Genomic DNA, 14397 nt, shown 5'->3' with positions numbered 1-14397 from the left:
GATGCTGATGAAGAACACTGGGTATTTCTTGAATGGGTGCAGGTTTAAATATGAAGATGTCTAATGTAGCTGCTCAACATCACACACAGGAGATGTCTGCCTCATGTCTCGTGTCCTTACTGCATGTCCTCCACTGAGCACCTGAACAGAACCCAGCTCAGAATCACACTTTTTTTTACAATTGCAGTTTTTTTTATTATTTAAGATTGTTTTATTACAGTTTACTCCTAAATCATGATTATTTTTTCCCCAATTCCAGTTTTTATACAAGCTGACCATGAGTGAATACGTTTGCGATTGATATGAAATTGATGCTTTCTGATCTAAATGAAGTATTCGTAAATATTCAAGACAGATTTCTCAAATGAGCTTTATTTACTTTTGCTTGATAGATCAAATAAACGTTAAAGTGGTCAGCACCGGAAACGTAACTTGTTCCAAAATAAAATAATTCTGACGACTGCCTTTATTTATCATTATCTATGAATAAGCGGCGGTGGTAGCACTACATCAACTTTTAAACTCGAATAGCAATATATATTCTTTTAAACCCTGAATTCATGAGGTCGCGCGACGCTAGTTCCTGCTAACTAGCGTTAGCTTGACGGAGTCGTCGCCCCTTGTGTTTTCCTCCTGCGGTCACATGACCAGACTCCTCTGCTGAGAAGAGCACACTCCACGGTTTGTTCCCCGCAAACTGTTGTGTCACAGTTTACCGCCTTCAGTTCCACACCTCCATCAGCCTGCGCGCAGCTTCGTGAGTATCATTTTCACTGTTGAATGAGCCTTCGATTGTTTTAGCATCTTGAACTTCGACCTGCTGCCTGTGAATGTTTCACCCCTTTCATTTTCAGAACCATGAAGCTGATTATTCTCAACGATTACGCTCAAGTCAGTGAGTGGGCTGCCAAGTACATCAGGAACAAGATCCTGCTGTTTCAGCCTGGTCCGGACCGGTACTTCACTCTTGGACTCCCAACAGGTCAGAAGATCCACAGAGCAGAAAACGCTGCAGATTGATCGGCTTGTTCAGTTACACGCTGTTCGTTTACAAAGCAACACTGGGGGAAAACAACATATAAATAAAAGACTCGTAATTCTAGTAAAAACACCCATCTCTTTTAATAAGTTATTTGAGTCACAGGGTTCTGATGGACTCAAAATATACCATTTTTTAAGGAAGAAAGATTTTCTCTAGACCGAATCTGAAATAATTTTTGTTTTATGCAGATGTGGAGAATCTAAGTATAAATGCATAACGGATGCTGCTCCACCAGTGCTGGAGTGAAGAGGTGCCCAGTAAAAAGTGAAATCACAGTTAAATGTTTCTGACTATAGTCGCTCATTTCATTCATACTAATCCATGGACATACACCTGCGTAGAAATAAGAGGAAGAAACGAGACAAAATGAATGTTGAGTTATGAAAAGTATCATGTTATTGATGTTGTTTCATGAATGCTCCAGTTCATACCAGTGTCAGCATTGTCTACATCCAAGTTGACCTTTGACTTCTCATTTGCTTGCGTTGACTGAGGAGGGTTTGGGGGAACGTCCACTTATCTATATCATAAACACGCATAGGGAGAGTGAAGGACTGTGGTCATGTGACAAGAAGAGATTGCTGCTCACTCACTTGAGGCCGAGCGTGTGTGCGAGAGGGAAATGTGACAGTGGCTGTGGGGTTCACCCGGACGTAGCTCAACCACATCAACATAGCTCTTAGCATCTCTTGTTTTTGTGCAGTTCCTATTTATTTAAAGTCACATGCACCCAGGGTGGAGCCTGTTTACCAGGCAGGTGCACGTCAGGCAACAGTATGGCAGTGAATAACAAGGCTGTGGCTAAAATAAGCAGCGGTAGAGGTGTGACAGCCCAAATATCAAGTGTATGTCTGAACCTTACACCCACATGACTCCGGTCTGTGTTGAAATCTACCCCTTTGTTTCAGCATCTCCTCTGTGATTCCCCTGCAGGAAGCACTCCCCGGGGTTGTTATCGGAAACTGATTGAATACTACAAAAATGGAGAGATCTCCTTCCAGTATGTGAAGACCTTCAACATGGATGAGTATGTGGGTAAGGAGATATTAGTGAACAAGAGGGAGTGTTGTCATTATTTGAAAGAAGTCAGGAGTTAGTTGAAGGAGAGTGGCATGAAAGACGACGATGACTCACCGACTCTCGGGTGCTTCCACTCCTTGGTTCTCCAGGGCTGCCCAGAGATCACCCTGAGAGCTACCACTCCTTCATGTGGACCAATTTCTTCAACCACATCGACATCAAACCAGAGAACGCACACATCCTGGATGGCAACGCCAGCGACCTGATCGCAGAGTGCAATTCCTTCGAGGAGAAGATCAAAGCTGCTGGAGGAATCCAGCTCTTCGTTGGAGGTGGAAGTGGTTCCCTGACAGTTGTATGTTTGCCCTGGCTCCTTGTTCTCACGCTGGTCCTCCCAACATCTCAGGCATTGGACCCGATGGCCACATTGCCTTCAACGAGCCGGGCTCCAGTCTGGTGTCCCGGACCAGGATCAAGACTCTGGCCAAGGACACCATTGAGGCGAACTCCAGATTCTTTGATGGAGATCTGTCCAAGGTGCCCACCATGGCACTGACTGTTGGGGTGGGCACTGTCATGGACGCCAAAGAGGTGCGTGATCTCCCTCGATATTAGCGTAAAGAAGCTTGACTGGTTTTTCTCATTCTTCAGGTCATGATCCTCATCACTGGGTCACACAAGGCCTTCGCTTTATATAAAGCCATAGAAGAAGGTGTCAACCACATGTGGACAGTGTCGGCCTTCCAGCAACACCCGCAGAGCGTCTTTGTCTGCGACGAGGACGCCACCTTGGAACTGAGAGTGAAAACGGTCAAGTATTTCAAAGGTGAGTCCACAATGAGGCTGCTTGTATGGGGGCCTCACTGACCTGCATGTACCCAGGTTGATAACACCTGTTACTGTGCCATGATTTGTCAGACGCCAACACCATGACAGTTCTGCTACACTTCACCGGAACAGGCTACATTTGTGTCATACCGATGTACAAGCACTGACCACTTTAACACGTAGTTTATCATATTATTGAACTCACTCACTCATGCACGCACCCTTGTGGGGACCGCCCATTGCCTCTTCTCCTAAACCTAACCATCCAAAACACATGGCTGACCTTAACCAGGACTCTGACCCATGTCTTCATACTCAAACTCGAAGCTTGGATTTGTGGGGTCTGGCCAAATGGTCCCCACAAGGACAGTGTTTTGTCAAGAATTGGCTAACCTGTACCAGGACCTCAACCAAACTTAAATTCAGTCATTATGATGCAGTTATTATATTTTCAAGGAGGTACGTTTCCAAGAATTGGTCCTCACAAGTATAGCTATACAGACACACACACACACACACATATATATATATATATATATATATATATATATATATATATATAAACCAAATTATTAATTCATGTGTATATTAGCAGCATATTGGCCAGTTGTTAGAGTCTAATTTAAGTATTGACTATGACTACCCTTGAATAGAAACTAAGACGTCACTATAAACATGTAATAACTGATTATTTAATGCTTACAAGGCAGGAATGCATTTTTAGTGGCTCAAATGTGTTACCTAATCCGATGTCTCTGTAATAAACAAATATGTATTGACATGAAATTGATGGAAGAAGATAAGTTAGTGGACCAATAAATATGGAAAAGAATCATCATACTGCATTAAGGAAATATATCGGAGGACAATACATCTGTAAGTCAATAAAAATACAAATCATGCTGTTATTTATAGCTCATGTATCCTCTTGTTCTGACTGCACTTTAAAGCTCCCCTCTGTGATGTGTGTCGTGTGCCAGCCTTGATGATACGAAGATGCATCTGCAGTATATCAGCTGTTTGTAGCTCAGTCAAGAAGTGGTCAAGTGGTATCAAGATCTCTGCGTGATATGATCTGAGCGTTTGACTGGCGCTTCTATTTCTCTGAGTCATGTATGAATGAGCGGCGTGCTGATCTGTGCTCTGTCCTGCAGGGATGATGCATGTTCACAACAAGCTGGTGGAGCCACTTCCTCCACGGTCTGAGCCTTGACCAGTCAACATGTCATCTCCCCTCCTTCTCAAGTTCAAACCTCTTCTGTGATAGTTCTCTGTCCTTTGTTTCAAATTTTAATAAATCATTTTTTCATCACTCTCTTTTGGTCGTGTTTCATTGCACCACTGGCCTGCCTCCATCATGAAAGAGGTGGTAGAGTCCTGAAGAGAGGACAACCTTAACCCGACCTGACCTTCAGAAGCAGAAGGTAATCCATAACCATGACTTTATTTGCTCCTATGACATTCTCAGAATTAGCTCGCTTTAGCAGCTGCTATTGAAAGCAAGAGTACTGGCACATGGAGAAGTGCTCATCACTAAGTTGCAGAACATTCTAGGAATCTGTCATGTTATATCAAGCATAAAGAGACAGCAGGTCTGAAGGAGGAAATACCTGACTTCAACTTCAGCGTGATTCAATGGCACACTCAATAATTACACCTCAATATCTGCCCAATAAAACACTGATCTGAAGCGACACACTCAGCAAGCAGTCTCTTCAGGGTTGCTCCTGAAAGTTGTTGACCCCTGATAAAAGCATTTAAAGATTGATAGGCTGAACAGAAACACCGCAGCGTATCAGTTCTGCTGGCTATCTGCCGTAAAAAGTTGAGATTTCAGTTTCAAGTTGAGCTGTACGGTGGTGATAGTGATACCACATGCTTTCCTTGCAGCAGGTGCAACACGCCAGAGAAGCCAGTATGAAACCCCGACGACGCATTTGTTGTTAGCATGACACTTTTGTTACAGTGCGTTATTAAGACCAGCTGACCGTCACTTCCGTCACGCTCATTTCTTGGTAAGAAGAAGGGTTTTTCTGATCACTTTGTCTGTCCACCCATTTCTGGTCTTGGGTTCCTAGTTTCTCCCACTGTTCCCAGGCTTTGTTTCTCTTGACCATACATCCAACCAAGGCTGTTCTATAGCGCTTCCCTTTCACTCATTGTTGCTCTACTTTCATAGATGTTAGCCCTCTCCACTCATTCCATCGGGCCTGCACTCTCCTCTTCACCTCCCGTCACTGTCCTTCACTCTGGACAAGTCTCAAAAATAAACTAAAAAAGTCACCTTCTGTCCACTTATAAAAGCCTGTTTTTAGTGTAGAGAAACTAGACTCATCATTTAGAAGTCATGTAGTGATACAGCTGAAAATAGCTCCCAAAGAATTAAATTCACCATACATGATTTCATACAGTGTAGGAGGCAACGAAAGAAGAACAGGCACTACTGTGAAAGGAGGGGAAAGTACATCATAGCATTTCCTCAGGAAGGCAAAAACCAGCTTGTTAAGTTTAGAGATCAGTTCTGGATCTTTCAAAGGAAAACCAGAAATTTATATTGAAGAAAAATTAAAAGGCCATATTTTGTTGTTTCATCTTAAAAGTGTGTGTATTCCACTGGCAGATCACAAGCCTGAGGTGCGATATAACTCTCTTTATAGGACACACCAACCTCTCTGAGTGGTCAGAGATTATTGGAGGAGGAGCCTGAAGGGTCTGAAGTCTGACTTAAGCACATTGTTCAAGACTCGCGGCTCTCTTCCACCGGCAGACACCATGAAGCTCATCATCGTTGACAACAGTGAGAAGGTGGGTGAGTGGGCTGCCAAGTACATCATGAACAAGATACTTTTGTTCAAGCCAGGTCCGGACAAATACTTCACGCTTGGACTGCCCACAGGTGAGCTCTCTTAGTTTGTCCTGAAAACAAGGCTATCGTTCAAACACAAGTGTGGGGTCAGCTAGTTCCTCCTGCGGAGACCAGGACAAGAACCTGGCATGAAAGAAGTCTAGTGTCCAAGCACGTGCACAGAGAGAACCTCACTGCATGGGGAAAGTGCCACTTTTTCCTCCTCAATTCTCAGCAAGAATTATAATGATTGCAACAATAACATTTTTCTGACTTCTTTTTTGACCCTTTGTTCCTGGCTTGGGCACCTGCTTAACAAAATGCCTGTGCGCATGCCCACTGGTGTCCAAGTCGAGCGCTGTCTGTTACCAACTCATCACCAAACCAAGGATTCTTCAGTCTGGACCATTGTCTTTGAATTCTGCCGTCCACATGCTCAGCGTAGGCTGTTTCAGTGACCCAGGTTGCAGCATCCGGACTTGTTTGTGAAGCCTGCATGGACACGCTCTTGCCTTGCCTCATACTGACCTACTCTCCATCAGCCACTGCTGATCCTTCTTCCCTCTGACACACACTGGGCATTGAGACTTTGGTGTCAGCAGGAACTAAAGAGGATGTTATCACTTTCACATTGAGTCACAGGCTATCTCAACCCCATATTCCCAGGTTGAATGTCCAACTCTGTCACGCAAGTGTTGCTATTTTGATCACTAACCTGTTTCTCACTCTTTTGAGACACCAGTCCAGTCTGTGTTTACTCTGCTTGGGCCACTGAATTGTTCCGCCTGATCATGTTCACAGCAAAGATGGAGGTGGATTTGGACTGAATGGCAGCACAAACGGAAGATTTCAAGGGTCAGATTGGACTTGTTTAGAGAGCAATAGAAGGAATTTGCAGGAAGCAGTGGGGTGGAGGAGGCAGGCAGGTGAGATCAGGCAGGGAAGAAATGGGGGCGACACAGGTGGAGCACAGTGCGCAGGAACACCTTCACTATGCCATTATTGTTTCCAGTATTGAAGGTTAAGAGCTGCGTCCGACGGAGAGGTGGGGCACATCATCATCATCATCATCATCATCTGCTATATTCCTGTCTTAACAGGAAGTACTCCGTTGGGATGTTACAAAAAGCTGATTGAATTCCACAAAAATGGAAAACTCTCATTTGAGTACGTGAAGACTTTCAACATGGATGAGTATGTAGGTAAGAATGTCATTCTTTTCTCTCTCCGAATGAGAAACTAAATAAATAATAAACATAACATAAATAATTCAGAATACCTGAATAAATGTTGCATATTTTGTATAAAAAAAGAAGAAAAAAAATATCGCACAATTATTTGATGACTGACAAAGAAAAACAAGTCTTTAAGAACAGATGGTTCAGAGTACCTCCTGGAAGTGATGTCACGGGATGCGGTGTGGCTCTGATTGAAAGTTGCCGACTCAGCCTGATGGTTCCGCTCGTGACCTTGCTAAAAAAAGAAAAGAAAAAATGCATCTACAATGACTATATGCTTAAAAATGCATTTTCAACTGGATGTGGGTTGCTGTAGTTTGTAGACCAGACTAGTTTTATTTGGTGGAGATGAAGGCAGCCTCCTGACCAAAGGCTTTATGTAGCTCTGACCTCTGTAGCTCAGCCCTCCCTTCAAGAGCCCCACTGAAGAGGCCGCCTTGAGTTGAGTCACTGGAGGTGGTTCAGCCATCACATCAGGACGTCAAATACAGCTGCAAACCATGGCCTGCGTAGAGTAGACTGCCACACCGTGCCTCACTTCTGGTTCTTTTTTCTGTCCAGGGCTGCCCAGAGATCACCCTGAGAGCTACCACTCCTTCATGTGGACCAATTTCTTCAACCACATCGACATCAAACCAGAGAACACACACATCCTGGATGGCAACGCCAGCGACCTGATCGCAGAGTGCAACTCCTTTGAGGAGAAGATCAAAGCTGCTGGAGGAATCCAGCTCTTCGTTGGAGGTGGAAGTGGTTCCCTGACAGTTGTATGTTTGCCCTGGCTCCTTGTTCTCACGCTGGTCCTCCCAACATCTCAGGCATTGGACCCGATGGCCACATTGCCTTCAACGAGCCGGGCTCCAGTCTGGTGTCCCGGACCAGGATCAAGACTCTGGCCAAGGACACCATTGAGGCGAACTCCAGATTCTTTGATGGAGATCTGTCCAAGGTGCCCACCATGGCACTGACTGTTGGGGTGGGCACTGTCATGGACGCCAAAGAGGTGCGTGATCTCCCCACATGTAGGTGAAATGAACCTTTATTGGTTTTACTCTGGTGAGCACTCTTCAATTTCAGGTCATGATCCTCATCACTGGGTCACACAAGGCGTTGGCTTTATATAAGGCCATAGAAGAAGGTGTCAACCACATGTGGACAGTGTCGGCCTTCCAGCAACACCCGCAGAGCGTCTTCGTCTGCGACGAGGACGCCACGATGGAACTGCGAGGCCGAACCGTCAAGTATTTCAAAGGTGAGCCTCCACCTCTTTCATTCTTTTTTTATTTTTACATTGATCAAATTTAACCTAATAAGGTTTTCCTTTTCTTCAGGAATGATGCCTCTGCACAACAAGCTGGTGGAACCACTTCCTTGACTCCTAGTGACCAGAACAACATTTCAGAGATTACTTCATCCTAAGGCAATAAATTCCAAATGAAATCTGTATCTATGGAATGTGCAACAAAAAGAATGAAATTCTTTGCAAGCTTTGTCGTAAGACACTAAAGAGAAGGAAACCAAAATGATGTGAGCATGATCACATCCTAACTGTTTTTCTGCTAAGCCAACACAACTGTGCACTTTGTGTCACTGAGGTCACTTTGTCATGTTGATCTTGTCACTTTATGTCGGCAAGCAGAGCAGAGTCAAAATAAGATGATCCAGAAATGACTTGAATAAATTATATGTTGTGTTTATTCCAATCCCACCCATCATCATCGACATATCGCCGTCCGCAGTTTACATAGACAATGGTCAAATTCTATCATTATGTGATGGTATGTATATATATATATATATATATATATATATATATATATATTGTAGGAATCTACACCTTTAATGTATCTTCCGCGTGTTCGTTTACTCGTGAGAATGACTACCAAAAGACCAACAAGTTAAAACCCAAAAGAATTTATTCCCTGACAGAGGAGTCTAATTACCCTAACAGAGCTCTGGGTCCACAACTACGCCTGACTTAGCCTTAGCTCCAGTGGTGTAGAGTGACAAAGACTATCTCTGGCCCTGACCCTTTTATGACACATTTCAGTTCATCTTGGGGTGTAGTCTCCACCGATTGGTCCTGGTCTCTTGGGGTCCCCGTTGCCATGGCGCCACATTCCTGATCTGGTTTCGACACCCCTTGGTTTGGAGCGACGTTGATGAATCCTCTTGTTGTTGCCCATTTCCTGGCCTTTTTTGGGTGGAAAGCTGTAAACAGATAATCCAGTCCCCTCCTCTGATTGGCTTGCTTCTGCTGGTGGACTGGCTGGTCCCATCTCTGCCTGGCTCTGCCTGGGTCCATAATTCATCCTCCTGACCCATCGCTGTGCCAGAGGTTCCTTATCTTCCACATTCCTTCACTTGGGGGAAGGTAGATGTTTGTCCCCACAAACTCAGACTCAGCTCAAGCTGTTTGGACCGGTTCTGGGTTAGATGTCTCCTGGGTTACTCAATGGTCCTGGTACCCGGTGGTTCCTGCCTTTCATGACTCACTCTTCCATACACGCATCTCTCCCCACTATCCTTATCAAACACACCTCTCATACTGGATCAAACTGAGGTTACCTTACCCATTATCACTGCGTCTGTTGGATTCAGTTTTTCATTAGACAAAGCATTTATTCAATAGCAGATACTTGATAAATATGATCATAAGTAAAATATCATGATTCCCACAATATATATATATATATATATATATATATATATATATATATATATATATATATATATATATATATATATATATATATATATATATATATATATATATATATATATATATATATATATATATATTGTACCCATATATTTATCATAACACCATTGATCGATTCATATGTGATCTATTTGTCTATGTCTTTATCTATTTTAATAGCTGAACGCAATATAATATATACATTGTGGTTTGTTTCCAATCACTTATTATCAGTCTGTTCATTTGATTGAATTTGCTCGGCGTCTTCCTGTCACATGACGATAAGCAAATCACAGTGTTGCCTTCAGAGCTCCTTGAAAACCCCAACTCAGATAGCAAAGCACAGATTACTTTTTCATTATTCACCGTTGTGTCTTATTTTAATTGGTTTATATGTCTTTCAACGGACTAATAAAGTTGTAATGTATTTTACAATTTTGGTTTTTTGACGTTATTATATCATTTAGAACACTGTATGTGTTTGTCTATTCAGATTTACGATGGCAAGTGAACGCAGCAATATTGTGGCGAAGAAAGAAGATGGCGGCCTAGCTTGACGACACTCGCAGGAGATTGTCATTTTCAGTACCGTTTGTCTCGGCTTCAGTGAAAAGAGGGCTTTTGAAAGTTTCGCTCCTCTTCCAGGATGGCGGAACAAAGCAGTAACGTCAGATACCAAGAGGTAAGTCCGACATGTACTGTCATCGTGACGGAAAACAGCACCGTGTTAGCAGGCCTGTCGAGTCGAAAACACTCGCCCCGAACTCGTTCCCTTGCGTCGCACTTGTGTCTCATAGCACATATAGAAACGCACCGCTCATACGTCTTCGTTATGTCATAGCAATTCGTAAGGTATTCGTGACTACCGGGAGACGCTTGAGCGTTCAAAAATGGAAATGCAGATACGTCTCTTCTCCTGTGACCACATCAAAATTAAAGAATGATGCTCCAAATAAAGAGAAAATAAACTTTAATTGAACATTCCGTGACGTTATTGTCACTCTCGTTTTACTGTAAAAGCCACGTTGCCAAACGCGTATTGTATTGAGTTCAACACGCTTAGTAATAGCATGTTATGACATACAGCCGTCAAGTTTTATCGTCAGTGTAAAGTGACCAGTGTGTTTTTGCCACAGAAGGTGATGCGATGCCCCGAATATTCTCCGCCCCTTTGACATAAAAGTAAACTGAAAACAGTGCAATGTTTGTAGATCATTAAAAAACCACATTATCTATGACCCTTATTCAGGCAGTATATGCCCGATGAGCCTGAACCCGAGCATCAAAATCAGCTTAGAAACAAAACTAACCGGGATGTAGATGCAATAAATTTGATTTATTTTTCAAACTATGGGGCAACTAATCTATGAAAAAAGTTTTGCCAAAACATTGAACTGCATGACACATTCATATGCTCTGTTTTCATGTAGTTGTGTTTAAAAAAAATCCACTACATCAGGCATGACTCGATGCAGCTCGGTGCTTGTACTGGAACTGACTGTGCTCTGTTCCTCATTGTAAATATGGAATCCATCCATGCCTTTGTGGTGTCTGCAGCTGGTCAACGAGGAGGAGCCAACACAGATCTCTTCAGAGGGTCCCACCCAGGATGCTCCTCCGCCTTACAGCAGTGTGGCTGCGGCAAATGCAGGTCAGTTACTGAGGCCCTCTGTTACTCATCGTCTTGACTTGTAGGGAAAGTTCTGCAAAGATGTCTGTCACCGTGATTCACCATAAACCTTTTTCCTGTTTCTCTGAAATTTGTGTTAGAAACGGCTCTTCTTTAAAAGTCTTTAAAGCAGAAGAAACAGTATCAACCTCTGGTGGTTGGAACGTTGTATCTTGTAGCTGGACGAGTGAAGTACAGGAGCACTGCCTCAGTAGCAAGAGGTTTTTGAGCCAGTGCAGACATATACTTCAAGAGAAAAACGGCTGTGTTTTGGATCTGGGATGGAGAAAAGGGATGCTCACCTGACTATGATATATTCTGCAGGTTTCTACTCAAAAAGAACCGACGCATTTGGGTTCTTAACTCTTGAGCTCAGGAGGCTGTCAATGCACGTCAATAGTGTTTTGTGATGAGCAACAAACGTGCCCTCAAGGCTTCAGCACTAATGGACACAAGCTGCTTTCATGTGCTCTCTTCCACTCAGACTCTTCCGCTGCCACTTCTTTAACTGCGGTCGGAAGTGAAAGAAAGCTTTAGTGTGTCAGCATTTAAACGTCCTTCTCTGCGCTCTTCCCCTCATCCCTGTCAGTGTAGCGTCAGCCATAATAAGGTGTTGTGTTGTCCTCCTCAGCCTTCTTTGAATACAAGGACGAGGGCGGGCAGTTCCCCAACCCTCCGTCCTACAGTGTGGCCACCACCCTGCCCTCCTACGATGAAGCAGAGAGGAGCAAGGTGGAGTCCACCATCCCGCTGGTCCCTGGACGAGTCACGGTACTGCAGACTTCCTCTACACTGCAAAATATATCCGGCAGCGTAGCGCTTGAGAACAGGCCTGTCCCCCGCAGGATGAAGACTTTGTGGCCAGAGACGAGTTTGAAGACGCCGACCAGCTGCGGATAGGGAACGACGGGATCTTCATGCTCACCTTCTTCAGTAAGACTCTGGTGATGCTGAGGCCCAGTCAGCCAGTAATGGTCCTCTCTCCCATGTTCCAGTGGCGTTTCTCTTCAACTGGATTGGCTTCTTCTTGTCGTTCTGCTTGACCACGTCAGCCGCGGGGCGCTATGGCGCCATCTCTGGCTTTGGTTTGTCCCTCATCAAGTGGGTCCTCATTGTCAGGGTGAGTGCAGACTGGCTCCTCATTGGCTCAAACCTACTGCTGCTGAACTCTGCTGCCCGTGTCCCCCCAGTTCTCCGCCTACTTCCCTGGCTACTTCGATGGTCAGTACTGGCTGTGGTGGGTCTTCCTGGCCCTGGGTGAGTGACCCCGCGCCCTCTGCTTTTTAAACTTTCATCTAACCCCGGTCTTCATGCTGCGGCAGGCTTCATGCTGTTTGTCCGAGGCTTCATCAACTATTCCAGAGTCCGTAAACTGGCTGACCCCAGCTACGCCTCCCTCCCCAGAACACGAGTGCTCTTCATCTACTAGAGGTGAGCCGCCAACTCTGCCACCTGTTGGTGGGAGTGAACCCTGTGGGAGTCAGATGTTTCCTCCTCAACTGCGTCACATGATAGTGCACAAAGATGCTTCAAACTCAACGGTGCATCAGTCTGATCAAGAGGTTAAAGTCGTAGTGCTGCTTTCAATTCTATTCTGTATTAATAAAAAAAAAAAGTTGTACCACCACCAGATGGCGGTGTTACTGTAGTAGCCGTCAACAACGGACCTGACTAACTGAAGTGCTGACTCCGAAATCGGGAAGAAGAAGAGGCGGTGCCTCTGTCTGACTTTGACTGGAGCGAAACACCACCTTGTCTCTCCTCTCCGCAGGACTCCAGCGGCGGGGGGGCCATCGCTCGGTCGATCGATCGAATGGCCGGACGGACGGATGGCTGTGTAGATGAAGACGTGGCTCATTGATCAGGATTCGTATCACTTGTTTCATTAACTGGGGCGACGATCGCGGCCCCTCGCTGTTTCCATTAGTGGCCAATGTTAATTGCTCTATCTACATCTGTGTGTGGCGTAGTCTTCATGTGAACGTCATGTGACGGTGACGTCCTAGCATGCACCGCTCACGTGGTCAGGAAGTCAAGAGGACACTTGACTGAAGCAGCCGACGCATGCGACTCACTTTATATTCCACTTCTCACCTCCTGCTTTCTGTTATGGACTGAAGAGGACAACTGGGAACAAGCAAAGCCCAACATCGCACTCACCTGCCGGGCCTGGGCCTGGGCCGGGGGCGGAGCCAGAGGCGGGGTCCCGCTCCGGACGGAAGTCCTCCAACAAGCTTCTTTAATCGTGCGTCAAATCCAGGAAACGTGGGCGGGGCTAAGATGCTGGCTGTCTGGTGAGCGTGTGGAAGAATGTTTCAGGTGCACTTTTAGATCCAACATGTCCTGCCAAGAGCAGCCCAGAGCACGGTGAACTGACCGTCACCGTTAGACTCAGTGGCGGTCAGTTTGTCACTGCGCTGTGAAACTGCTCATTCGGGTTTTACTGTTGCAAAACTGTACAGGAAATGTTTAGGTTGAATAAATGTAACTTTTAATCCACCGATGTTGTGGTCGTGATTTTCTACACCATCCTGCAGACGGAGTGCTGCACAGACGAGCAGCCTTACATTAACATCACGCTCCGCTGTGTTCAGTAGCCTTAAAGAAAAGCAGGAGACGCAGCGCAGCCACAGACGCCCCTGTTCTCTGTGTCCAACAGGGTTTTAGGTGTGTAGCCAGGGTATGTGCTGCTCTAGGTGTGCAGGAATCTGTGTGCGTTTTGTGTTATTCTTACACTTTGATGGTTGTTTTGTTTTTTTTTTGTGTATTTTTGTACTTGGAATCGTGTGTTTTGAGGCTTTTGAGTCCTGGTTAAGGTCAGCCATGTGTTTCGGGTGAGAGGCTGGGGAAAGGGTTATGGCAATGAGAGGTCCTCACAAGGATAATAGTACACGTTGCTGTAGGTACTTGTGTGGGGACCTTTTTGCTGGACCCCCACAAGGTAAAGCCTCACTTTGATGGTGAAAACTTTCAGTTCAGTTTGCTTTGTGGGGACGTCTTTTCTAGTCCCCACAAGTCTAAAATAACTGGGTCATCATAATGGGGTTTATGTTT

General features: G+C 44.9%; 3 protein-coding genes across 4 annotated transcripts; all 3 read left to right on the top strand.

Annotated features, from left to right (window-relative positions):
• Positions 1 to 538: 538 nt before the first annotated feature.
• On the top strand, positions 539 to 4192 carry gnpda1 (glucosamine-6-phosphate deaminase 1). Its single transcript, XM_053879068.1, has 7 exons — positions 539 to 757; positions 855 to 982; positions 1976 to 2077; positions 2212 to 2394; positions 2469 to 2653; positions 2714 to 2888; positions 4045 to 4192. The coding sequence occupies exons 2-7, from the start codon at positions 859 to 861 to the stop codon at positions 4101 to 4103; spliced, it is 828 nt and encodes a 275-aa protein (XP_053735043.1). The 5' UTR covers positions 539 to 757; positions 855 to 858; the 3' UTR covers positions 4104 to 4192.
• Positions 4193 to 5658: 1466 nt separating this feature from the next.
• Positions 5659 to 8707, top strand: LOC128767264 (glucosamine-6-phosphate isomerase 1-like). Of its 2 annotated transcripts, none has more exons than XM_053879187.1 (6): positions 5659 to 5786; positions 6836 to 6937; positions 7535 to 7717; positions 7792 to 7976; positions 8051 to 8225; positions 8305 to 8707. In XM_053879187.1, exons 1-6 carry the CDS (start codon positions 5663 to 5665, stop codon positions 8346 to 8348), a joined length of 813 nt encoding a protein of 270 aa, XP_053735162.1. In that variant the 5' UTR covers positions 5659 to 5662; the 3' UTR covers positions 8349 to 8707. The 2 variants fall into 2 exon arrangements, with proteins under 2 accessions (XP_053735162.1, XP_053735163.1); XM_053879188.1 differs by lacking the exon at positions 5659 to 5786 and adding an exon at positions 6116 to 6198.
• A 1473-nt stretch (positions 8708 to 10180) lies between these two features.
• On the top strand, positions 10181 to 13853 carry ndfip1 (Nedd4 family interacting protein 1). Its single transcript, XM_053878473.1, has 8 exons — positions 10181 to 10356; positions 11232 to 11325; positions 11975 to 12114; positions 12189 to 12276; positions 12339 to 12463; positions 12534 to 12600; positions 12666 to 12774; positions 13115 to 13853. The coding sequence occupies exons 1-7, from the start codon at positions 10321 to 10323 to the stop codon at positions 12770 to 12772; spliced, it is 657 nt and encodes a 218-aa protein (XP_053734448.1). The 5' UTR covers positions 10181 to 10320; the 3' UTR covers positions 12773 to 12774; positions 13115 to 13853.
• The last annotated feature ends 544 nt before the right edge of the window (positions 13854 to 14397 follow it).

The sequence above is a fragment of the Synchiropus splendidus genome, chromosome 11, assembly GCF_027744825.2.
Source record: "Synchiropus splendidus isolate RoL2022-P1 chromosome 11, RoL_Sspl_1.0, whole genome shotgun sequence".
Taxonomy (NCBI): Eukaryota; Metazoa; Chordata; class Actinopteri; order Syngnathiformes; family Callionymidae; genus Synchiropus; species Synchiropus splendidus.
Note: the sequence above shows the minus strand (reverse complement) of the source record. Positions and strands in the feature narration are given on the sequence as shown.

Bases quoted from the DNA above. Each gene is read 5' to 3' on its own strand.
- gnpda1 (XM_053879068.1), top strand. From the start codon at position 859: ATGAAGCTGATTATTCTCAACGATTACGCTCAAGTCAGTGAGTGGGCT. The intron at 2,395-2,468 runs GTGGAAGTGGTT...CCAACATCTCAG, and splicing joins AATCCAGCTCTTCGTTGGAG to GCATTGGACCCGATGGCCAC. The intron at 2,889-4,044 runs GTGAGTCCACAA...TCTGTCCTGCAG, and splicing joins AACGGTCAAGTATTTCAAAG to GGATGATGCATGTTCACAAC.
- LOC128767264 (XM_053879187.1), top strand. From the start codon at position 5,663: ATGAAGCTCATCATCGTTGACAACAGTGAGAAGGTGGGTGAGTGGGCT. The intron at 7,718-7,791 runs GTGGAAGTGGTT...CCAACATCTCAG, and splicing joins AATCCAGCTCTTCGTTGGAG to GCATTGGACCCGATGGCCAC. The intron at 7,977-8,050 runs GTGCGTGATCTC...CTTCAATTTCAG, and splicing joins CTGTCATGGACGCCAAAGAG to GTCATGATCCTCATCACTGG.
- ndfip1 (XM_053878473.1), top strand. From the start codon at position 10,321: ATGGCGGAACAAAGCAGTAACGTCAGATACCAAGAG. The intron at 12,115-12,188 runs GTACTGCAGACT...TGTCCCCCGCAG, and splicing joins TGGTCCCTGGACGAGTCACG to GATGAAGACTTTGTGGCCAG. The intron at 12,601-12,665 runs GTGAGTGACCCC...ATGCTGCGGCAG, and splicing joins GTGGGTCTTCCTGGCCCTGG to GCTTCATGCTGTTTGTCCGA.